This window comes from Hydra vulgaris, chromosome 15, assembly GCF_038396675.1.
Source record: "Hydra vulgaris chromosome 15, alternate assembly HydraT2T_AEP".
In the NCBI taxonomy this organism is placed as follows: Eukaryota; Metazoa; Cnidaria; class Hydrozoa; order Anthoathecata; family Hydridae; genus Hydra; species Hydra vulgaris.
In genome coordinates, this window is record NC_088934.1 from 39,089,926 (window position 1) to 39,116,528 (window position 26,603).

The window sequence follows — 26,603 nt, forward strand, 5'->3', positions numbered from 1 at the left end:
GCATGGAGCGTTGTCTTGTTGAAACATCCACTCTGGCTTGTTACCAAAAAAAATATCTTTGGTAGTCATTAAATAGTTATCAAGGGCGTCAATGTATCAATGTTGGTCCATTCAACCATTGTGTTATATGTGTAGACCTGGGCCATAATGTGAGCAGCCCCAAATACCAACTGCACCTCCTCCACCTTGTAGCATAGATACAACACACCAACTGTTATACTTTTCATTGTGGTGCCTACGAATAATTACTTTGTATTTTACAATTTAGGGTGGTGTAGTTAAATTCATCACTAAAAACTATTTTTCTTCATAATTACTCATTTTTAAAATCGCTTTGCAAAATTTAATTTGTTTTAAATGGTCTGGTTTTAATAATGGTTTTCTGGCAGCAACATAACAATTCATAGCACCACAGTTATGGTATATATATAGAAGATTTGTATTGATATTTGATTTTTATATGCCAGGTTTATTTCTTGTGCAATCTGTTTTATTGAGTATTTAGAATTTTTTCTGGCGATTCTTTAAATAGACTTATCATCAGTGATATTTGTCTTTCTTGGACGCCCACAACGCTTTTTGTCAGCAGTACTAAGTTTCATTGAACTTAGCAATAGTTCTACTTACACATGATGGTGAAACACACTTTAAAATTCAAGATATTTCAATGTTAGAGTGACCTCCCATATTAAGGCCAATAATATACTGTTTGATTTCTGGACTTATTGTTTTTCTTCCCATTGGAAATTTTCAGACTCCTATTATTATTATAATCTAGAATTAAGCAAAAAAAAATAAACTAATATAAAACAAACTTTTAAAATACTGCATATTGCTTTAGCTATATTTTTGCTTCGTTGAAACGGAGAGTTTAGTTTACTATATTTTTGCAATACTTCGTTGAAACGGAGAGTTTGGTTTACTATATTTTTGCAATACTTCGTTGAAACGGAGAGTTTGGTTTACTATATTTTTGCAATACTTCGTTGAAACGGAGAGTTTGGTTTACTATATTTTTGCAATACTTCGTTGAAACGGAGAGTTTGGTTTACTATATTTTTGCAATACTTCGTTGAAACGGAGAGTTTGGTTTACTATATTTTTGCAATACTTCGTTGAAACGGAGAGTTTGGTTTACTATATTTTTGCAATACTTCGTTGAAACGGAGAGTTTGGTTTACTATATTTTTGCAATACTTCGTTGAAACGGAGAGTTTGGTTTACTATATTTTTGCAATACTTCGTTGAAACGGAGAGTTTAGTTTACTATATTTTTGCAATACTTCGTTGAAACGGAGAGTTTGGTTTACTATATTTTTGCAATACTTCGTTGAAACGGAGAGTTTGGTTTACTATATTTTTGCAATACTTCGTTGAAACGGAGAGTTTAGTTTACTATATTAGTAGCTTTTACCGCAATAAGTTTATAAAAGCGCTCTTTAAAAGCATTCAGGAGAGCTAACATGGTAAACTTATGAGCAGCTTTTTTTTTTTTTAACTTAAAATACGGCTTAATGTATCTAATTAAAGAAATGAATGTGCCTAAGCAAATTTTTTTATCTGGTTATGTTTAATTGATAAATAGAAGAAAATTTTTTGTTAAAGCTTTACTAGGGGAAAAAATAATACATATGGAAAAAAGTAAATTTAATTCTGCTACGTGCTCAAAAAATTATTATTTATTATATAAGAAGTTAAAAATTTCCATTAGAAAATAAACATATTATTTTGACACTGCCGGTAACTTACCTTACCATGCAATTATTAAAAAAGATTTATACCAAAATCATCTTATATCTCTGCAAAGATAAATATTGGTGAGCTGATTATTTTCAAAAAATCAGTTTGTTGCTTGTGGGAGATAAAAGTAAATATAAACTATAAAGTAAAAATAAAAGTAACCAAAACTATATTTGGTTATAAGTAAGTTCAGGAAAACTATGTGTGGCTATCACATAATATATTGGCTAAAAGGGTAGGAAGTTGTTCACTTGTTTTCATATTTAATGCCATATAATATTTTATCTATGCCATATTAGGTAAAATTTGTAGATTTTCAAGGCCTTTTAATTAAAATAATTAAAAGCAATTTGCCATATTTGAATATGCAACTCTAGGAGCCCATAAAAAATTGTATTTTATGGTATTTTAAATGTTTTTTCTTTTTAAAAAACCTTGTTTAAAATACCATTATTATTATTTAAACAGCCAATAGTTTCAATAGCGTCATTTATTTTAATTTCTATATAACCAATCATTAGAAATTGTTTAAAAGCGTCAATAGTAGTGATGGAGTATCATTTTTTTTTTAGTTATGAAACCAAAGAATTGCAATTGAATTTCCATTCATTCAAAGTTTATATGAATTACTGGTTGCTCTCTTACTTTAATATTTTTCATTAAATATTTTTTAAAATTATGGAATCGGAAAAAGTTTTTTCTCGGAGAGTAAGAGCAAATTTAAAAAATCCTGTAAATAACATCAACGTTTTCAAAAAACTGCATAAACTTTCAAGTTAATTCACAAAGTTTTAACTCATGTTACACAAATTCAAAATTAAAATGTGCTATAACTAAGCATCTTTATTCAACATTTAAAAAAAAAATGTTAATATGCGTATTAATATCAAATCTTATGCAAAAGCATAAGATTTAATATCAACACACATATTAATAAAGAATTTCAGTATTTTGACAAAATTTTTGGAAAAAGACTTTATTGTGTATTTTTTAACCTATATTACATGAAAATAAGTCAGGTTATGCAATTCTATTACAGTAAAACTAATTTTACAATAATGCGTTTTTATATGACATAAGAAAGTATGTTTACTTTTGGAACTATTAAAACAACATAAATCAACTTTATCATTAAGAATATATTTAATAAATTTTTGTGCCTACTTTGATACTTATCTATTAAAAATTGACAAAAAAAAGATTACAAATTGAATAAATTAACATTTTCCGCTCTAGAGCAAGCCATATGTATGTATATATGTTTATATTTATATATATATATATATATATATATATATATATATATATATATATATATTTATATATATATATACGTACATACATACATATATGTATGTATATATATATTTATATATATATAAATATATATATACACACACGCACACACACATATCATGGCTCGAAATAACAGCAATTGACAATCCTGACAATTCATCTGATAAACACTCAAGTTTGGCAGACATGTCCAATAAAACCTAAAGAAATGCAATCAAATGCCATTCTTGTCCACACTTAAAATATTTTATTTTTTTAACTTGACCCTGGCAGTTTGCTTTGACAACTTAAGGTGTTTTAAAAATGCGCTGAAAAGAAATAGAAAATTTAAAAGATAATTTAAATTTAAAAGACATTTTAAAAAAAGAAAATCTTTAAAAAAAAGAAAACAATCTAAGCTCAAAAAACTAAAATTTGAAAAGGAAAATATATATTTTTTTTTCAACATTTTCGCTTCCAACAAGGCTGCAAGCAGCCGCTAATTAAAGTTAGAAGTTACTGAAAGAGAAAAGATAAAGATTGTAGAGCAAGATAATGATTGACGGACAACAATTTAGAACATTGCAAATTATATGAATCAGGAAAACAAGATGAAGGAAGTGAATTCCAAAGAGCTGATGTTCGAGGAAAAAAAACTAGACGAATAAGCATTTTTGGAGCACTTAAAAACAGTAAAAGAAAAAGGATGAGACTTTATTGAATGACGAGTAACACGAGAATGAATTTTAGTAGATGACACAAGAGATGCTAGCTCTTTAGAGCAGTGCATATTATAGTATTTGTAGAAAAGAGAAAGAGAAGCAACATTACGACGATGTGATAATGGTTGGAGTTTGGCTGCAAGAGCAGGTCCAACTATGTTTACAATGCGTTTTTGCACCTTGTCTAAAAGAGAAAGGGCATCGTTAGAAGATCTGCCCTAGATATGGCAACAGTATTCCATACAAGGTCAGATTTGAGATTTATAGAGGTAGAGAATAGAATCCAAAGTAAGAAAGTGACGAGCTCAATAAAGAGATGCAACCTTAGCAGATGCTAATTTTGCAACTGATTTGATATATGGTTTCCAAGAAAGATGGGAAGTAAGAGTTAATCCTAGAAGATGAAGAGTAGATGACTCATCGAGTACATCACCATTCATAAATATAGGAAGATCTAAATTATTGCGATAACGATTAGCTGAAAAAAATTGAGTTTTATCTGTATTGAAGTTCACCAGCCACTGCGAACCCCCCCTCCCCCAATGTTGTAGCAGAAGTGAGATCCTTTTCAAGCTCAAATGCAGTCTCCAAGCAATCAGAAAGTGTTGGTTTCTAATCACGACAAAAATAAACGGTAGTATCATCAGCAAACAATGCCACCTTAGATGTGAGAATATCTGGAAGATAGTTGATGTAAATTAAAAATATATAGGGCCAAGAATAGAATCTTGAGGAACCCCTGAAGTTTCAGAATAAGAATAAGAGTGCTGTCCATCGAGGACAACTTTTATGCTACGATTGGAAAGGAAGGATTCAATAATCTTAAAGATGTTGCCAGATACACCATAAGAAGAAAGCTTATGGAGAAGACCAGCATGCCAAACTTAATCAAAAGCTTTTGAAATGTCAAGAGCGATGGCCTTAAACTCTCCACCTCTATCTGAAGCACTATAAAACCTGTCAGTTATTTCTGTTAGCAAATCAGCTGTAGAACGAGAAGATCAAAATCCATTTTGATGGTCAGAAAGTAAGTTATTAGATTCAAGATGAGAAATTAAGTGTTTGTTAATTAAAGATTCAAAAACCTTGCTTATGATAGGAAGAAGACTAATGGGATGGTAGTAGACGAATCAGATCGCTCTCCAGAATTTTTGAAGATAGGGATAACGAATGCCGCTTTCCAGCAGGCTGGAAATCAAGACTCTGATAAGCACTTGTTGAATAGTTTTGAGAGTATAGACGACAGCTCCGGAGAACACTTCTGCTAGACAATAACAAGTATGTTGTCCGGACCACAAGCTGTGGAAGAGTCTAGGCAGGAAATCACTTTAGATACAGAAGCTGGAGTGATATGAATGTCAAACAATGGATCAACCTGTTTGTTGGCAATATCAGGTAGAACGCAACTAGTAGAATCAAGAGATAATATTGATGAAAAGTTTTTAGCAAACAATTCAGCTTTGTCTTTAGTTGAGGTGACAAAGTCTGAACCCACAAGAGAGGTGGAATTAAAAATTTGCCCTTATTATGGATACTATTAAAGATTCTCCAGAAGTCACGAGAGCCTAATTTTTGAGATGAGATACGAGATTTCATGACCTGAAAATAGCGGGCTTTGGCGTTAGACAAAACCTGTTATATATGGCATAGATAAAATATTATATGGCATTAAATATGAAAACAAGTGAACAACTTCCTACCCTTTTAGCCGATATATAATGTGATAGCCACACATAGTTTTTCTGAACTTACTTATAACCAAATATAGTTTTGGTTACTTTTATTTTTACTTTATAGTTTATATTTACTTTTATCTCCCACAAGCAACAAACTGATTTTTTGAAAATAATCAGCTCACCAATATTTATCTTTGCAGAGATATGAGATGATTTTGGTATAAATCTTTGTTAATAATTGTATGGTAAGGTAAGTTACCGGCAGTGTCAAAATAATATGTTTATTTTCTAATGGAAATTTTTAACTTATTATATAATAAATAATAATTTTTTGAGCACATAGCTATAGACAAGATGAAATTGCTTATTTATCCATAAGACTTTTATCCAGTTTAAGTTTTATTTATTAGTGTTTACCCCTATAATTAAGCTTTTTTATGAGCGGACACTAGCTTTTTACATTTATGGATTTTGAACCCATGATATTTAAAGCAACTTTAAAGGATCCACTGATTATCTTTTTCCATCGGAACAAAGTTTGCTACCTGTAAATTCTATAGTTTGTCTTATTCAATTACACGATTTACTGTCATTTATAAAAGAAAATAATATATTGAAATTAAGTAATAAATGTAATAGTGTTAAATCACATTTGTAACCAGTAGGCAATCTTGTTTTGTTTTATTTATATGGCTTTGTTTTATTTATATGGCGGTTTTATTTATTTTTATTTACATTGTTTTATTTTGTTTTATTTATATTTATTTATATTGTTTTATTTTGTTATATTTATATTTATTTATATTGTTTTATTTGTAATTATATTTATATTTATATTATTATATGTTTTATTTATTATTTTTATTTATATTATTTATTTATATGTTTTATTTTGTTTTATTTATATAGTTTTATTTTGTTTTATTTATATGGCGGTTTTATTTGTATGGCTATGGTTTTGTTTTATTTATATGGCAAAAAATACCAAAAAAGAGAAAGATTTGGTTTATTAAATAAAAAACTGGTTTGTTATATAAAAATAAGAGCTTCCTAAAATAGAAAAATTATTTAAACGCATAATTATTTATTAGTAGTTGTGCATTTGCTTAATATAACCTTTTGCTGTGTTTCATTTTATTTTCCTAATGTTTCATAAAAATATTACAATTCTTATAAAATTCTTATTCCGCAGAAATTTAAAAGTAAACTGAATTCTACTATGCATGTGTTTATCATTTATAAACTGAAACATAACAGTTTTAAGTATATATAGTATAGGGTTAAAAGCTTAGTATTTTTTTATGAATATATTTTTCCTAATGACTTTTTATTGTCAATTTTGTTTAGCCTGTGGAAGCATCTGCTGTTGCAGATTCTGCATTGTCAGAAATTTTAGATGAGAATGTTAACAAAGATTTTGCAAAAACAAGATTGCATTTGGCTATTGTTCTGTTTTATAAGGTATTTTTTAGTTGTGCTATAGAAAGTTATAAATTGAATATAAAAGTAGTTCCTTAAAAGTAGTGAAGGGGGATGTATAAACCTAGGCCAAAAGTGGCCATAGAGAGCTTTCAATTTAGCCCACTCTTCCATCCAGAACATTTGATAAAAAAGTTAAAATTAAAATTACTACAGTTGTGCCATTGAAAGTTAATAGAATATTAAAAAAAAGAAAGAAAATAAAATAGAAAAGTGTAATATAAATAGGATATAAAAATTTATTCCTCTAAGCTATACAAATTTTTTTGTTTAAATTAATTATAAAGATAGTTAATTTATACACAATTAATTTATATTTTAAGAAACATGATTTTTGTTTTTTATATATCCATAGATTTTAGAAGATTTCTTTGTAGAAGAAAAGAAAAAATCAGCCGCTGATCTATCAGTAAGTTTTTAACAGTAAGTTTTAAGAACTCCACACTGATTATTTTTTTTTAGTTTTGGGATATAATATTTTCTTGTTGATAACAAGTAAAAAATAATAAACAAGAGTTTAACAAGCTTGAGGTGGGAAGGAAAATTTTCCCAAAATTAATATACATCCCCTCCCATGTAATAAGTATGGGTTTGTAGTGTTTTTAAACAACATTAAAAAATTCTCCACCACAAAAATCCCTCATTTAAAAAAAATGTTTTAACAAAAGTCGCTGAAGCATTTAAAATTTCTTGGTAAAAACTTCCCCAAAATAACTATACAAAATCCTCAATCTTAACACTGAGAAATTAAGCTAAAACTGTACTAAAAATTTTGAAAAATTATCAAAAATTATTACAAAAAAATACTTTTTTCAAATATAATAATATATAAATAAGGTAGAATGCCACATTAGTGGAAAGTGTAATTGTGGGGATTTACAATAATTGCATTATTAAAATATTTATCTACTATAAAAATTTTTTTGTTAAATTATTAACTTGACTTGAACTAAATTTTAATAAAAATTAAAAAATGATAGCAATAAATCTAGCATGAAAATAATATAAAGTCATAAGTGGCGATGATGTTTGTCTGACAGGATAAACTAGCTATTTACTAACTGATCCCCATCGAAACGCCAGTAATAATAGATGCGACTCTGAGGTGATGGCTATTACTTAATCCCTACACAAATTGTTTACACCTTAGCATTAATGTTTTGTTTTTTTTTCATTCTTAGGCCTCACATTGTTTTATGCATACTTTTTTTGTTGTAGTCAATATGTTGTTTGTATGTTGTTGTTTGGTGATAGTTTATTGTATATCTTTGTTCATCTAAAGTTTTATAAAAAGTATTCATTTTTTATTTTTGTAAGTATTGTTTAGGTGTATTGCCTGTTTTATTTTTGTCATCATATGAGTACATTTTTAAATATTCTTCTATTAATCTTTATTTTTGTCTTGACAACTGTCGAAATAAGCTTTGTTCAAAAAATGATTATCCTCTATTCTAATGTACTTTATTTTTCCTCAAGGCGTTCACTGCGTGTGTTTGACCATTCAGTGAATATATATGCCAAAGTTTTTAAGTATTTTTCCTGAAAATTTTGAAAATTTACCAACTGGTAAATTTTTAAATTTTTAATCAAAATCTGAGCATTTTATTTAGTCTTTTCAGATATAAAACAAAATATAAAACATAAAAATGTTGTATTAGAAAACTAAAATAAGTAGGAAGTTTTTTTAGTTTATTATTTATTATAATGTTAACAATATTAAGTAGATAGTGACAGTAAGCAAAATACTTGATAGATAATGACAGTTAGCAGAATATTTAGTAGATAGTACCAGTAAGCACAATATTTAGTAGAGAGTGACACAATAAGGGGAAAATTTCAACATTTTAAATTTTATTTGTTTTTTTTTAGTTTTAAAATAACTTTTACTCCACTTTTATTATTAGTATATCTGGCCAACCAAGTGTACGTGTTTTGCCATTTATCTGTTGCTTTAAATGTAGGGAATTATACTTATTTGTACAAAATTGTTTTATTAGACTTGTGTGATTTTCAAGCACTAAGCATAATGCAATTTAACGGTTTCAAAAAGTAAATGCATGTTAAAACTGAAAATATTAGCATTGAAATATCAGAATTTTTCGAAAAAGTTTCATAAACTTTGAGAAAAATGTTTTAAAATGTAAAATGAATTAAAACAGTTTGCCTTTTTAGATAATTTTCTATGCCCAGATGACTAATCCATCATGGATTCTCTGAGGTATGACTATATCAGTTGAAAATTATTTACACTGATCCTTTAAGAGACTGATCCAAATGCAAAACTATTGATAGGTTAGACTAAAGGTATGAAAAAAGTTCCAAAATAACAACTAGAACAAATGTAAACTTTTGGTTTAAGACATGCTTAAAACTCCCTCATATATAGTTACACTCAAAGGACACTACTATTTATAAGAGATGGCCACTGAATTTATACAATTAGTCAATAATATTTACTAAAAATTTAACATTCATAAAACTTCATCATGTAATAACATAAAGTTCTTTAAATAGTCTGTAATTTCTAAATTTTTTTATTAAGGACTTTAATTAAGAGTTTGTAAAGTTTATTTAACTGTATTTTTGTTTTAATTAGGTTTTATTGGACCAAGAAGTATTTATGAAATGTCTCTTTACATGCAGTCTTGAAATTGTGATTTTTTCCTACAATAGTTCTAGGTTTACCTTTTTTATAATAAACACTTGAAGTATTTTTTTACTCTATAATTCAGAAATTAAATCATTATCTATTATATTCTATATTTTTTATTTTTCTTCAAGGGTATTTCCATGGATTCTAAAGACATTTGATTTGTATCCTTTCCATTTTTTCAAGGTAGAGTTTTTTTGTTTTTTTTTCATAGTTAATTAAAGTGATGCGCTTGATATATATTTGCAGCTTAATCATGTAGTAAAAGGATGCAAACGAATGAATCTTAAAATAATCATCAAATATACACTTTTATATGATGATTTAAAAACATAACTGGCAGCCATAATGTATTTTATTTTATCTCTATTCAATTGTTAGATTATTGAATTGGTCATTCGTGGTCAAGATCTTTCAAGAGATGTTATAAAACACCTGAGTAAAGTAAGAAGTTGATTGATTTTATTAAAAATTTGTTAAAATAAAAATAACCCGCACCAAGATAGTATCAAATATAACATATAACATTAAACTGTTTTGTCAAAAAAGAAAAGCATATAAATAGTGAGTTTAGTAATTTATATAGTATTTATGTGTGTGAACCATTAATATAAACACTTGTGCAAATTTAGTTCGAAACAGTCTTAATATAATTTTCACACTTTAGGTTTTGTAATGCCGATTTAAATCCAGTTTTTTTAAGAAAAAAAGAATAGAATAATAATAAAAATGAATTTTTTTGCTATAATAAAGATTCATATCTAGATACTACATGCCTAAAATCCACAATCGATTGTAGTAAATCACCTTCAAACATTTAAAAATATATATTATATTTTAATCTCCCAAAATTGATTCTAGCCATTCTGTTTGCTGAAATAATTATAAATTAAATATTGAAAAATATTGTCTACTTTAAAAATTTTGGGCAGCTTTGAATATTTATTTTAAAGGCTGAATTTAGGTTACTGTTTTTTTTTTTACTTGGAAAAATATATATATATATTAGAAAAACTTCAACAACAAAATAAAGTGAAAATAGAAAAACTATTAAGTAAAAGTACTTTCCGATTTTTATTTAGAATCAAATAATAATTTCAATACATTATTAATATATAAAAAGAAAAAATATTTTAGAAAAATCAATTTTTTCCTGATAATATCTAATTAAATTTTTAACATTTGCTTGTGCACAGAATAAAGAAACTTGTTTGATGCTTTTTTCCATGAAATTTGTAATGTTTCTGACAAGTTTTTAATTATTTTATTATTACTTTCTTTTTTTTCTTTTTTTTTGCGTTTTTAACATATTTAAAAGTATGGACTTGCAATAACTTGCAGTACAAAGATTTTTTTAGCAACTCTATCATGCATAGTGTATTTAAATTTTAAGTATTTGGGCTATTAACTTTTTCTTTAATTACCAATTTCAATTTCATAATTAAAAAAGTTCATTAAAAATATTTATTAAAATTTTACTCATTGTTGATTAGAACATTCGAGATTTATGCTGAATAACTTAACTTAATTTTAACAGTGTTATTAACACCTTATGTCACTGAAATTGAAGCTTTTATTTTTAGATGTCTTTAAACTAAACAATTTTGGTACTAAATCATTAATCATTTTTATTTTTAATTTAACTAGGTCTTTATAATATGACTCAGTTAGTTTAACTTGATTAAAAACTTCAAGTTGTTAACTATATTTATTGTACTTTAGATTGAAGAACAAATCCTTGAAACTTTAAGTTGGAAATCTGGATCACCTGTTTTTACTGCCATAGAATCTCATGGTGTGCCTATCTGTCAGGAGGTTGCTCCTGATCATTGCGTCAGTGCGCCTATGTTTTTTATATCTCCAACAAGTTTAAGACTGAATAAAGATGGTTTGTAGTTTAACTAGTAAATCAAAAAAAAATTCTTTTTTCAAATCCATGCTTTATGCAAGCAGAATTCTATTGGGCCTAGAAATTCTTTTTTTGTTATCTTTTGTAGAAGGAAAAATTACTGTTACATTTTTAAATTTTTTTTTTTATTAATTCAGTGTTCTTATGGGGAAATACAAATTAAATTTTTGTTAACTTAATTAACTTTTTTTGGTTAAATTTTTCCATTTCCTTGTATTGTCATCAAAAATGATTAAGTGTGCAAAATTTGAGCAAAATTGGTTGAGAAAAAAGCTTTCAAAAATTGATTTTAAATTTTGTGGCACACAAACATATATATATATATAGAAAGTAACCTTATATAAAGCATGGAAAAAAGTTATTTGTTTTGTTTTAATTTATATTAACTTTATTTGCAAATTTCATTTTCCATGTTATATATATTTTCATTATTTTTTTATATAATTTTTTGTTGTATAGGTGTGGAACAGTCACCCATTATTTCAATTCGAGACCGATTTTCTTTACCAGTTTCAGCAAGTCCAGCAAAACGTAATTTATTTGGTTCATCTCTTCAAAATGAAACCCAATCAGTTGTTTCGTTAAGTTCTCAGCATTTTAGTGCAAGTGCTACTGTTCCACCTTCGCCAAAAGTTGCAGGTTTAGTTAATAAAGTTTATTAATTTAAAATAAATTTTAAAAGATTGATAAATTATTAAATTCTTCTCTTGTATTACTTTTTTATATTATAAGAATATTATTCTTTATAGCAGGTCCACTTTCAACAGTGAGGTTTCCAATAATGTTGCCTTCACCTGGATCAAGTCCTTTAAGGTTGATTGCTGTTACTTCACGCAATGTTGATGCTCAATCTAGTGTAATGAAGCCCAACACAAAGAAGTATGGATCATTGGGTATATTTTTTCGAAAACTGTATCATATGCTTAGTATGCGAATGAAGGATTTATGCGAGAAGTTGGATATAGGGCTTGAACTGCAGAAAAAGTTAGTAGCTAAAGTTTAAAGTTATATATATATTTATACAGGGCTCAAATTAACACAAAAAAAATCTAATCGCAAAAAGAAAAATTTTTTTTACCCCACTTTGCCCCCTCCTCCTTCCTTCCTTCCCCACCTTTAGTGTTAAGTTGTGTCTTTTCTACATTAGTTCGTAATTGTTATTTCTTTAACATAAGTTCTCTCATATTTAAATATTTTCTTATAATTTCTTGTTTAGCGGAATTACTCTTATAATTTACAACTTAAGTTATAATTTAAAGTTTAAGTTGCAGTTAAAGTGTAATGATATGATATAATGATAAATATGTAATAATGAGTAAGAATTAATTGAATGAGCAAGTAACGTATGCAATACTATAACGATATTACTACTACTACTACTACTACTGCTACTACTACTATAACGATATTACTTTTAGTAATTGTTTTTACTTAACATGTTACTTTAAAAAGTAAAATCGCAAGTATTACAATATTTAAACCACTTTACTTTTTTATAGAAAACTATTTAATACATTCATGCTGGCGATAAGACACGTGTTATTTTTAAAGAGTATTGAATTGTTATTGCAAAAAACTATAAAGCAACAATAAAAAAAACTGCAAAGTTGTTTTGACAATATAAAGAGCTTGTGTTTATGTTGAACACCTTTATGACACTGTTTTATACAGTTTTATAACATTAATAACATAAAACACGTTTAAAATTAAAAATAATAAATAAATGGAATTGATCTTATTAATAATTTAAAAGATTATCGTCATTTTTTCATGGACATGTTTCACATGTTTAAAACGAGTAAGAACCAATCAAAAAAATATTAGATAACACGTTTTTGTTTCTTGATCTAGCGTACTATTAAAAGTTTAAGTATAATAATTTTTTAATTGAAATGGTTTTTAAGTAGATGTTTTCATTCAAATTGTTATGCAATAAAAGTGAAAGAAAAAAACTTGGTCTAATAAATCAAATTATATTTCCTTAAAGTTTAAATATATGCCTAAATTATGTTTTATAAAAAAATTTCCTTAAACAAAAGTAAATTTTTTTTTTTTTTTAATTTGAGTTTTTTATAATTTCATTTTTGGTTTAGAGTTTGCAATAATCACTAGTTTGCAATATGTTTCTACAAAATTATTTTCTAGAAACAAAAAATAATTAACTATTCAAAATATTTGCGATTTAAATAAAACTTTTTTTCTCCCTCACACTGTTCTTAATCTGATATTGTTACTTTAGCTAGATATACATTTAATTTTCAGAAATGATCCTGTGTATTACGAAAGTCACTACAATTGAATTATTGAGCATTAGAATTCTTTTGAATTTTTCCAACTTTTTATTTCAAATTTCGATTGCAAAATTATTTGAATAACAGAATTTTAGAAGACTAAAATGTTTTGCTTGAATACATTTCTTTTTAAAAACAATTTCCTAAAAACGATATGAGTATTTATGAAATGTTTATTCTTGGTATCGTTTTAAATAAAATGAAAATATAAAAAAATGGTATTGTGTTTTTCGTATTCTATTCGAGATTTCTTGTTATAATAATTTATGTGTAAACAACATATAAGATATAAAAAGAAACATTTGTATGGCTAACTTTTGTGGTTCTTTGAGTATATTAAGTAAATTTAATAGTTAGGTAACTGTAAGTTACTTTAGTAACTTAACTGATTGTTTTGATTTAGTTTCGAGGTAAATTTACTGTGATGTATTTTATTTATTCAGTAAATCAAAAAATATTAATAGAAATGTGCAAGAGAGCAAATGATCATACTTCTATTCAAAAGATCATACTTCTATTCAAAAGATCATACTTCTATTCAAAAGATGACCTCTAATAAAAAACTTAGACAAAAACATTACTTTTAAGAATGGCCAAAAATAATGCTAAATTAGAAAAGAAAAATAAATAAAAAAAACTAATCGCAAAGGCTTTAAAAAGTAATCGCAATACGCTTAATTCGAGCCCTTATAAATATACAAATAAATAAATGTGATTTATATGTGCATAAAATGTGATTGATTATGTCATACAGAATAACCATTTGTGGTGACTTCAGTTACTTGACTGATGGAGAAGGGCAGTTTTTATTTTACTAATATTGTTTTGTTTTGTTTTTTTCTCTTTCTGAAATGTTTAATTTAAATATTAAGTTTAAGTTCAACATTTTGATATAAGATAGCCGGGGCTGTATAAGCATTGGTACATCCAAAAATATATATTAATTTTGTCACACCCATATTTTGTGTGGATTTATTTTAAAATCATTTTAGTTGTGCCAAAATTACTAATAAATTCTGTAGTACATATAAACTTTATTTTTGCCAAATACTTTTACACTTTGCTATAGAAAGATTAATGTCAATTTTGTCTGTAGATAAATCTTATTACATTTGATAACTAAAATTGGAAGTTATGGTGAAGATCAAATGTGAAAACGCAACTGATTCTATCAAACTTAAAAATTGCGTTTTAAGGCAACTTAAGTTTGATATTAAAAAGTTAAATTAAAACATTTATAAAAATTTGCTTATAAACTATGAATCAAAAGTCTTAGTCTTAGTAAAACCTCTGGCTTCATTAAACCTCTGTTACACATCTGGTACACCTCCATTACATACATTAGTGTTTATATATTTATATACACACACATACTTTTGCAAGAATGGACAGAAATTGCCTGCAAAATAATTTATATAAAATATCATTTGAAATAATTTATTCTATTGTTAATCGTTTGACTGTTAAAACATGTTAACCATGTTTTAACAGTTAAATTAATAATAGAGCAAATTAACAATAAACCAAAGGTCCTTAATAAAATTTCTTATTTAAATGACATGAAAAGGAACTTTTCATAAAATAGATATAAAACTTTTCTAAAAAAAGAAAAAAATGAATCTTATAATAATATAATTTTGCAATGCGAAATTTATTTTTATAAATATAATTTTACTCCACTAAATTACTTAAAAATCATCTGTATTTTAGAATCTGGACATGCTTTGAACATAGTTTAGTTTCAAATATTAACATGCTTCGCGACCGTCATGTTGATCAGTTGCTCATGTGTGCTATTTATATAATGTCTAAAGTTACAAATGAAGATAAATCTTTTCGAGAAATTATGAAATGGTATCGTACTCAACCTCAAGCATCTAGTGATGTAAGAAGTTTTTTTTATCGTTAAACAAAAAGGCTTAATAGTATTAATAATCTATATAATAACAATAATGATTTATTTAATAATATTAATGATCTATCTAATTAGTAACGATCCAATTATTGTTAATAATATTTAATAATATTAAGGATTTATATAATAGTACTAATGTATAATTATATTTATGTAATAATAGTTTACTACTATCTTGAAAACTGGCTGTTAAAGACATATATAGGTTATAGGTTAAAGACACAGTCTTTAACCTATAACTAAAGACATAGTGATTAACAGTCAGTTAGGAAAAAATGTTAGGTACTGCTGACATAGTCGGGAGTTCCTAATGCTTTTTAACCAATTTTGTATTTAATTGAATTGTGGATCTTTTAGTGTTACAAATTATTAATAGGCCAAAAAATTAATTTAAATTTAAAAAAAGAAGCTATTTAAATACAAATATATTTTTAACAAAATAGAAACAATGTAAATAATGGCAATGCATACTAGCAATTAGTTTATAGTTTTTAGGAGTTATGAGCTGTTTTTTGTAAGAATCAGGCAAATTCCTGAACTGTGGAAGTGACCTCCTCCAAATTGCTTAAATTTTTAATTTATTGATCAGAACTTAGACAAAACCTGTTTGGGGAAAAAAATTGTTTTCAAAAATGTCCACTCTGAATCCGGCTTTAAAATTTTGAAATTCTTTGAAAATTTTTTTGAAATTTAGTTTTAGCTACCTTTGAATCCTTTTTTTTGGCAAGGTAAAAAGTTGCATATTATTTTTGTAGTTTATCAGTCGTAACCCAAAAACTCTCTCCATAAAATATAAAAAAGTTTTGTGACACTGTGCAGTTGGCTAATTATCATAGTTTAAAAGTACAAAAACATAAAGTTTTGTCAATTTTTAATGGGAGTTATTTCTAACGGCAAAATGTTGCGCACTATTTTTCTTGCAGGATTTATAAGTGTCATAGGTATTGAGTCTAAAAATGCGAAGAAAGTTATGTGATATCTAAGGCCTATTCATATATTAAGGCATGAAATTGAAAAAAAATGTTATAGTATACTTACAAAAGGACCCATTACGGCAGAGGTGCTAAGTTTTTAAAAATCTAAACATATCCAAATGTCAATACAACATGGTCCTAACATAATAATAAAAATACTCATTTGATTTTGTCACACATGATATAACATGAATTAAAAACTAAACAAAAATCAAACAACAAGAAAACTATATTGCTAAATAAATGAAATATAAATCAAAACATTTAAATGTATATCCATTTAAAAATTAGTTGTTCATTCAGAAATAAAGTTATTTACACACATGAAACAAATTATCCACCACATCACACATATATTTTACTCTGTGCAGTAAGTTTCTCTAAGAATAGTGATATGACTGTATTATAGTCTTCTTCGGATAATAAATAACTGCTACAACCATTGATTAGAAAAGGAGCATCTACTAAACAGATAATTTTTTCAGCTTGGTAGTTTATCTCCTCGGGAGTAATTGGCCAGCGAAAAGTATTCTTCTCTTGCCTGTTATTCATACAATTAAATCTGATCCCAGTTATAGATACCTAAAAGTATCTATAACTGGGATCAGAGAATTTTAAAATAAAAATCAAAAGATCAAAGAAAATTTAAAAAACTATAACATAGAATTTATGAAGTCTAATATAATGTCTTTTTGAAATTATTTTTACATTTTATTTATATTGCTTTTAATTTGGAGCACTGTTTTGTAAAACAAAACAAAAACTTGAAAATTAATATATGCTTTGAATAACCTTCACAGTATATCCAATATCACAGCATGTGTTCTTCTAACTCAACATCGCTTTCAAATGGTAAGGTACAGGGGCGCAACAAATCGTTTTTTTTTAATAATTGTTGATGTTCGTTTCTTTATTTAATGATGAATGTCAAATTAAAGGGAAATGTCAAATTGCAAATTAATGATATCTAATATGCAATAACCTTATGACTGTTAACTGTTTTCTATTAATACAAAATAGTAAATTTTTCTCAATTTAGTATGTTAAATTTATTAACTTACAAAAAAATGTATAAACTTGAAAAATTCTAAATAAAAGGGAAATAAAAATTAAATAAAAGTTGACATTTCATTTTTAAAATATTTAAAAATGATAATATAATATTAAGTATTTAATAAGTTATTATATTAAGTTATTATTAAATACTTAATATGATATTATTATATTTATAATATTAAGTATTTAATTATAAAATCATATTTTTGTTAAGCGCACAGTAAAAAATGAAAACTATAATAAACAATAATTCAATATATTCTATTAAATAATATTTTTCTGCAAATCTTAAAAAAAATTTCCAAAACTTTTAAAAGGGCAAGCAAACATTACTTTAATTTAATGATAATAAAAGTACTAAAAAAAACCACACTTTTGAAGAAAGCAATGTTTTAGCATGGCTTTTTTTAAAGTAATTGCAAATGCATTCATTTTAACTAAAATTTCCCATGCTTTTGTAAACGCATGTAAAAACCATGCTAAAACATATTTAAACATATGCTAAAACTAATAACTTTCTTCAGTTGCGTACTTAATAATTAAACTTAAAAGTAACACTATTGAAGGAAGTATTAGTGTGGTTTCTTTTAAAGTCGTTGAAAATGTGTTTTAAATTTCAGTAACTTTTTGTTTTTTTTATAATAAATATGTTTTTTTTTATAATAAATAAAAAACAATCAATGACATAAGTTATTTGGAAAAAAAATTGTTGAAGTTATGCGTCCGTTTTCAAAAATTTTAAGCAAATGTCAGCTTGAAATTTTTCTAGATCAGACGAACACTTTCTTTTTTGGAAATGCCAATCCTTCATGAGATGCATGCCATTTTCTTGCTATTTCTATACAATGTTTGGTACACCCAAATGTATTCATTATAAACTTTTTGGTATACTTAGTATGGTCTAATAATGAGAAGATAACTAACTTTCCTATGGAATCACTTGGTTTATATACTTTCTGAGCGCGAATAATTTCATCTGGGAGAGGGCTATTTATTTCATCAACATTTACTGTTAAGAAAGTCTATAAGTACTTCCTCTTGTCCAGGAGCTACAGCTTCCACAAACTTTTTCTTTAATGAGTTTTCTTACATACTTGCGTTTTAACTTATCTTTAGTAGTATCTTCCAGATATTCGAACTTCCTTTTTAATCTATGTTTCTTGTTTTAAATGAGTAAAATACAGGATTGCACCAACTGAAAATACTTCATTGTATCGCTTTAACATTGATAAAACGACATGTATTGGTGACGCCCTTAAAGCATGATATTTTTTCCCTTTTATATTTAAATGGTGAGGATGGAGGACTCCATATAACACTAAAGATATACCAGTGAAAAGCACATATTTGTTCATCCTTTTCAAGACTTCTTTTAAGCCTATTTGCAATTAGTCCATTCTTTTCCCAAACATTATTGTTAGATCGCATGACCTAAAAACAATTTTTTAAACAATTATTAGGTGTGTCATTTAGAGCATTGTTTATAATCTGATTTATAATTTTATGTTTTTTGAATGATCCACAATTTCCTTTTTAAAAGCAACAACAGTTTTCATAAAAATTTTTGTTTTTTTCCATACTCAATTAAAAACAAGTTCTATTTATGCAGCCCCTATTTCTTAATAACAATGATAAAATATCTACTCTATTTATGCAAATTTTAAAGACTGTTAAAATAAAGTTAGGACATTTTGATGGTAAAAAAAATTGTTTTATGACAATGGCCCATTAACTAGTTTTTCCACAATCGTGATATCGGAGATTCTTTGTTCTGTTCAATCACCACAAGTTATTTGCTTATGACGTAAATTTAAATAATTAACTTCAGATTGTGTATTATATTTTATTATTATTTATTTCAATATCATAGTCAGAAACGTTAAATTTTTCCTAACATTACGTCCAATGTTTTCTGCAATGCAAAATGCTAATTTTGGAAAATAGAAAAACTAAAAATTTTAATTTTAGCCACCTTTAAATCATTTTAGTGGCTTACTAAAAGTTTTTTAAAAAATTTTAAAAATTTTAAACCCGGATTCAAAGTGAACATTTTTGAAAGCTTTTTTTTTCCCCAACAGGTTTTGTCTAAATTCTGATCAATATATAAAAAATTTAAGCAATTTGGAGGAAATTACTTTCACTGACTGCCAGATTCTTACAAAAAATGACTTTTTGTAAAAGATTGAATGAAACAATTTAATGGTGGTCTATAATAAATGTATTTATATTTTATACTATAGTTGACTCAAACTTAATTAGTACTCAGTTTAAAACTTGAATTAAAAATAAATAGTGCTCAGCTTAAATGTTGACTCGAACATAAGCTTGCTAAATAGTATACTGAATGGCTAGGCTCTTGTTATACTGACCCTGTTGGCACTAAAGTTTATAATTTAAGTCTTTTTAAATATTATATTCAGGTAATTAATTTTGTGACTTGTTATTCAGACAACCTTAATCAATAAGCCTCACTCCTTGATTTGTATCTTGTCTCTGACTTTTATATTTGACTTCTACAACTCTTTTTTCTTAACTTCTTACTACTAACGAAAAAAAGATTTTTTTGATTTAATTGCATTATATGTTACAGTAGCAGAAGGATCCTGTCTTTTTATTTTATAAAGTTACCTAACTTCTTACACATGAAAATGAAAAGATTAAACATGTTTATTTTATATATGCTATACATATATAAATGAAAGGTTGACACCATAATTGTTATATATGTCATTTATACAGTGTCTCAAAAAATTATCAGACCAAACAATTTTTTCAATATTTTTCTTTAAAAAAAGTGCTATATTTTTGTAACTTAAGACTTTTTTGGTAAACTCAAGATAAACAATAAAAAAACATGTTTTTAAATTTATCTAGATTTTATTTATTTTGGTGTAAAATATCACGTTTTTAGTCTTAAAATAATGGAACTTAAGTTGTTGTTTTATTGTCAAAAAAATATTCAATCAAACACATTTTTTGTTTCATAATAAACTATTAAATAACAAAACAATTATTTAAATACTTTGTAGGCCCTCTTTTTGCTTGGATTACAGCTTCTAGACCTCAAAGCATTGATTTGACTAAAGATTTTGTTATTTCCTGTTGCCACTTTGAGGCTCTCTTTTTTGGAAAATGACTCATCTCCAAGTTTTCGGTTCAAAATTTTCCACAAATGTTTGATGGGATTCAGGTCTTGTGATTGCACAGGACATTCCAAGGCCTCAACATTTTTTTCAGCAAATCATTCCTTAGTTTTAGTGGCAGTATGCTTGGGATCATTATCTTGCTGAAATGTAAAACCAGATCCTAGTCGATGTTTTAGTGCAGATGACTTCAAATTTTTCTTAAATATGTACATTGCACCTGATCCATTACAGTATCAATACATAAGAGTTTTCTGACACCCTTCCAAGCTGTTGAACCCCATACTATCATGTTACATCCACTATGCTTGGCAGTTCCACTGATGCAGCTTAATTTGTAGGCTTCTCCGGCTTTTCTTCAAACTTCTTGAGCTCTAGCAGATGGTTTTAAGTTGAATTTCATTTTGTCTTCACAGTATTTTTTTCCAGAAAATTAACAGCATGGTTTTTGAACTTCTTAGCAAACTTCAATCTCATGTGTTTCTTTCGCAAATATGGTTTATTATGCACAATTCTTCCTTGAAATCCCTGTTTGCGGATACAGTTTCTGATTGGATAATTTGATTCTATAATTCTATTCAGCTTGCTCAGCAAGTTTTTGAGCAGAAATCAACCAATTTTTCATGACTTGTATAATTAAGTTTCTATCAAAACCCTTGAAGAAGTCTTTCTTTTGCGACCCTGCTTGTCTATTGTGGCTGTTGTTCCAATCAAATGATACTTCTTCATTATGTTGGATACTGTATTATGAGGAATTCCATTCACTTGTTGCACCTTATGATAGGTTTTACCCTGATTGACTAGCTCAACAAGCTCTGAGCAACAGTCCAGTGATGTTTACCTCTAGCCATTTTACTAAATAAAAACGTTAAAGTTTTTTGTTATGCAATTTCATTAATTTTATAAAGATTTGCTTAAAAATTTCAATAAATTTCACATAAAATTAATTAAACTTTTCTAAATATCCCTTGGTCAGATTGAATAGAATAATAAAACTGATTATTGAATAGACTTGGTACAAGCCTAATCAATAATAAGTTTTTTTTTGGACAAATGTTAAACTAAGTGAAGCATGAATCAAAAAATATGCACACTAAATAACATACTATTCCCAGAATAATAGAATTAAAATGATTGACAAAATAGTTACCATTGTTCATTGTTTTTAGTATAATTTAGAGGGTTAACATTTTTTGAAAAAAATTGTTTGGTCGGATAATTTTATTAGACACTGTACATGTATAAATCACATATTTAGCATTATTATTTTGATGTCTTTGTTCATTGTTTTATTTTGTTTGCAAAAATTAAAAAAAAAAACAATTTTTTAATTTGTTAAAGTTAGTATTTCAACCAATTATTATAGTGTTAAACAATTGTTAGTTGTATATGTTGTTCAAAATATTTAATTTTTCAAGGTATATAGAAGAGTTTTAATAAAAAGCAGTAAGGAAAAAAGCGAGACAATTAGCAAGATATCATCAGATGAACCAGTTCAAACCAAACATGAAGAAATTTCTTTAAAACATGAAGAAAATACAGAAGAAATTGACGTTTATGATGATCTAATACAGTTTTATAACATTGTAAGTGTTAATATTGTTCTTCTAACTTCCATATTACATTAAGAAATATGAGTACTAGCAGTAAGTAATTTATACTAGTACAATTTTAATTTCTTTTAACAATTTTACTTGAAGAGTATTTTATTACAAATTTGGAACTTATCAGTCATCAACAGTACCAGGAATTACCTGATAAGAGTAATTGATTGAATTGCATTTAAAATCTCATTTCTTAATTTTAAATAAACAAGTACAATAGCAAAAAGTTTTATATCCATTTTGTGCTAGATTCTGATGCAATTGCTGATTTTATTCAAATTAACTGCCTAGCAATGGGTTTTTTTGTTTTTTTTTTATGTTGGCATTAATTCGCATAATTTTTGTGTTATTTTAATACATTTTTCAGAATTTTGGCATTAGCAAAAACAGTGCGAAATTAACTTTTTGTAGGCTTGGTACAGTCAGGTGAATAAACTAAAAATAATAATAACTAAATTATTTTAAAAAACACACCAAAATACATTCTATAAAAAATAAAATACAACTGATAAATATATAGTTTAAATTTGTTTTTTGTTATTTTCTTGATAAGTTATTTAGCCCACTCAGATTTTTGACTCAATGTTCAAAACAGTTAGATTTTCCGATCTGTCAATCAAACCATCTTGCTAATTATAACGATACATTTTGTTTAGCATCTTTTGCAGAGTAAACTGCTCTATCTGTTTTTATCGATGGAAGTTGTTTTAAAAAAGAACGCAATTGTATCCATCCATTTGTTCACCATTCATATTAATGAAATTAAACAAATGATTTTATTGACTGTTAATATAGCTATATGACATAGCTGGTAATATCACAATATAAAAACAAACATCACTAATTGATTAACCGAATAGGTTTTTATTCTTTGACTCAAATCAGTGACACCATCAATTATGACAAAAAAACTTTTCAATTTTAAAATTATCCTGCTAAAACGATAGCTGTTTTACTTGTTTTGTTCTTTTGTTGTTGTTACTTGTGTGTTTTTTTTGTTTGTTTTTTTTTTTAAAAAAACTCTCACCGCTAAAATATTTAGTTAATTAATCATTGTATTGCTGCTCAATATTTTTTCTCTGAAGAATTAGATTCCAACATTGGATTTAAGAAAACTATAGTTGTAGCTGTAAAAGTTTATAAGTTTTATTTATTTGTTCTAATATGGCTAAAAGATATTTAGCAGTTTCACATTTATTTAAATTAAATTTAAATTGACAGAAAATTAAAATTTTATGTATATATATATATATATATATATATATATATATATGATATTGTTCTTGGCATATTTATGGCTTTTGATATAGTCAAGCAGGCATGTGGCCTTCTATATAAGTTCTCTTCTCAATATGGTACATCTAGTAATGTTTTTAATTTGATTAAAATTTTTATTTTTAATCTCAGCATTTAGGAACCTAATTCAATATATAGATATGTCAGGTACTAAATTTTTGAACGTTATTATAAGCATTTTTTCATTTTAATTTGACAATTTTTATTTTAATATGGCATGCAAAACTTACGCCTCATAAAACAAATTCTTGCCAAATTAAAGTGAAAATTGGCCAGCTTAAAAGCAAAAAGGTAGTTATGCTTTGATGTTAAAACCGCAATTAGCTTAAGTGATGTTTCAAATAAATAAATAAATAAATTTTGTTTCGCATTTTGTATTTCATAGCAAGTTATATATTGTATGTTTTTTAGCATATATTGAATAGTTTTTTTATATAACAGTTTTACGTAAAAATGATTAATTTATAATTTACATATATTCAGATATACATAAAGAAGATTAAAGACTTTGCGTTAAAATTCGCTACAAATAAGTCTTTAGTAAGTCTTTTTTAATTTAAAATTTTTATGACTAATTTTTGATGAAAATTATTTTTAAAAGTTATACTCATTTTTAGCTTGAGTCGCCATCTTTGTCGCCATTGCCTATAAGTCGTAGGCAAGTATATTCTCCTCGTAAAGTTTCTAAACAACACGAGGTTTACATATCACCAAGGAAACCAAGTTAGTTTTTCTCTAAATATATGATGCGAATAAATCTTTAAACAATTTACTTAAAAATTTTATGGAAGAGTTTGCGTTTACTATAGGTTAACTTAATTTTTAGCACCTCAAATGACTCCAAGTAAAATTTTATACTGCTTTGATTCGGATTCTCCTCAAGTAAGTATTTGGCTAAATTGTTCTTAACTATCAAACATGAGATATTTACGTAAAATTAATATATTCGTGAATCATATTTTATCAACAGAAACTAGATGAAATAAACGCGATGATCAAGGGTGGAACTAGGCGAAAGGTTGCGCTTGACGAAGATGAAAGTATACCTGGTAAACGACTTAATAATGGTTTAGCTAAGCGAGCCCAAGAGCTACGACAGGAACAAAGTAAAATCACAGGTTAGCAAATCGATCTTAGAAACCTGGAATTAAACTACTTTTGGTAGATTTCTACGCAAGCAAGGTCAACTAAACTGAGCAAACATAACGAATGGAATAAGAATAAATTTTTATAAAAAATTTATAAGCCAATTACTTTGGCTTGAAAAATTTGTGAATATTTATAATATATATTGGCGCCAAAATAAATTGTACAAAGCTTTTAAAATGCATTGCTAAGACATTATTTATTGCCTAAGTGCTTGTGTCTGGAGTTTGTTTATACAAACATTATTTTAGAATATTTTTTTAGGTAATAAATAATGCTAGAAAAGTTTTAATATTTTAATAAATATTAATTCTTACTTTTTCCAATTTAAAATATTTGAAGAAATTGATAATTTTTTAAGTAATACAATTTAGTTTTTTAAATTCATCTTGCATTTTTAAAATAAAAGTGCATTTAAATCGAGAATAGAATTATTTAATATTGCGCGAAATAAAAAAGCGCAATGTGCGTTAAACATTGATTTTCATGTATGTATGACTGAATGTTTTTTTGTTTTTTATATCAAAAAAGTTATAAAATATTAGTTTTGATGCAAGAACAATCTTTTAATTTTAGAATTTTCTTGTCTTCGTTTTTGTAGAACACTTTTTATATTTTGATTTGGCAAATTGTATTTTTTTTTAACGTCACATGTTTTTTTTCAAAATGCATTTTGAACGAATACTCAATTTTTGGTTTGTACGCTTATGTAATTCGCTGCCTGAATAAAGAAAATTATGCTATATTTTCTTCTACAGACTAAATAAATATATGTTGTGCAATATTTTAATCTTTCATAATTAGATTTTTCTTTTTTTACGTCATTACGCGCTTTTATACACATTCCTTTGATCCTTTTTTATCTTTTGTTTTTTCTTTGCTGTTTTATTTTGTTTGTTTTTTCGAAGAAATTTTAGAAGGAAAATCTGGCAGCGAATTTGATCACTTATATATTTTTGATTTCAATCTGTATAGAAATTATTTGCCATTAAATTTATATTATTTTAATTTTTTTCTTTAAAATTAAAAGAATATAAGCAAAATTTTTGCTGTTTCATTTATCAACATATATGCCATTTCATTTGCCTTCTTCAATGTATCAATGCAACTATGACATTTATCTATTACGTGTATATGTATCAATTATTAGAAATTTTTAAAATATTTCTGTATCTATTTTAGTTTTGTTTTCATGTGTCTTTCAACTAAGCAATAATGTGACAAACAAGCGAACAGTGTTCTGATTAAGTGAAGAGTAGTTTGTTAAATTTCAGTACCAAAGTGTAACAAATATTGCTATTTGTTAAATAGTATTAGTATTCATTAAACGAGTATTAAAATAACGAGTACTACTAGTCGTTAAATGATTATTAGTACTATTCGTTTAACGAATAATACTGTTTGTTTAACGAATAGTAATTTTGTAATTCGGTACCAAAGTTTAACGAACTACTACTAGTGCCTAATATTTTCATTAAACAAATTCGTTATTCAAATAGTTAGTTCGCTAAAAGAGAAGTAATATTCGTTTAATGAATAGTAATTTAAAATGTCAAGTCAATTTAACAAAAATATAATCATAGATGGCGCACCAATTTTTTTAAATTATAATATAAAAACAAATACGAGAACACGGGGCAAGATGGCGAATTTTTTGAAAGCCTGAGTTATCGCAAAACTATCGATCATGAAGCTATAATACAGGGTGGCCAGTTGTTCTTAAAAAC

At 26.3% G+C, this 26,603-nt stretch overlaps 1 protein-coding gene across 4 annotated transcripts in view; it reads left to right on the plus strand.

Moving 5' to 3' along the window:
• LOC101240404 (retinoblastoma-like protein 2) overlaps window positions 1-26,052 on the plus strand; it is a 75,244-nt gene extending 49,192 nt beyond the window's left edge. For 2 of the 4 annotated variants that reach the window (XM_065820241.1, XM_065820243.1), the window contains 14 exons: window positions 6,761-6,874; window positions 7,248-7,301; window positions 9,489-9,571; window positions 9,674-9,728; window positions 9,924-9,986; window positions 11,265-11,430; window positions 11,911-12,090; window positions 12,201-12,435; window positions 15,453-15,627; window positions 22,249-22,416; window positions 24,214-24,270; window positions 24,348-24,453; window positions 24,557-24,612; window positions 24,701-26,052. In XM_065820241.1, coding sequence (XP_065676313.1) covers window positions 6,761-6,874; window positions 7,248-7,301; window positions 9,489-9,571; window positions 9,674-9,728; window positions 9,924-9,986; window positions 11,265-11,430; window positions 11,911-12,090; window positions 12,201-12,435; window positions 15,453-15,627; window positions 22,249-22,416; window positions 24,214-24,270; window positions 24,348-24,453; window positions 24,557-24,612; window positions 24,701-24,853 — 1,665 coding nt within the window. In that variant the 3' untranslated portion in view covers window positions 24,854-26,052. The remainder of the gene's footprint in view (window positions 1-6,760; window positions 6,875-7,247; window positions 7,302-9,488; window positions 9,572-9,673; window positions 9,729-9,923; window positions 9,987-11,264; window positions 11,431-11,910; window positions 12,091-12,200; window positions 12,436-15,452; window positions 15,628-22,248; window positions 22,417-24,213; window positions 24,271-24,347; window positions 24,454-24,556; window positions 24,613-24,700) is intronic. The other 2 variants (XM_065820242.1, XM_065820244.1) reach the window with 1 other exon arrangement.
• The last annotated feature ends 551 nt before the right edge of the window (window positions 26,053-26,603 follow it).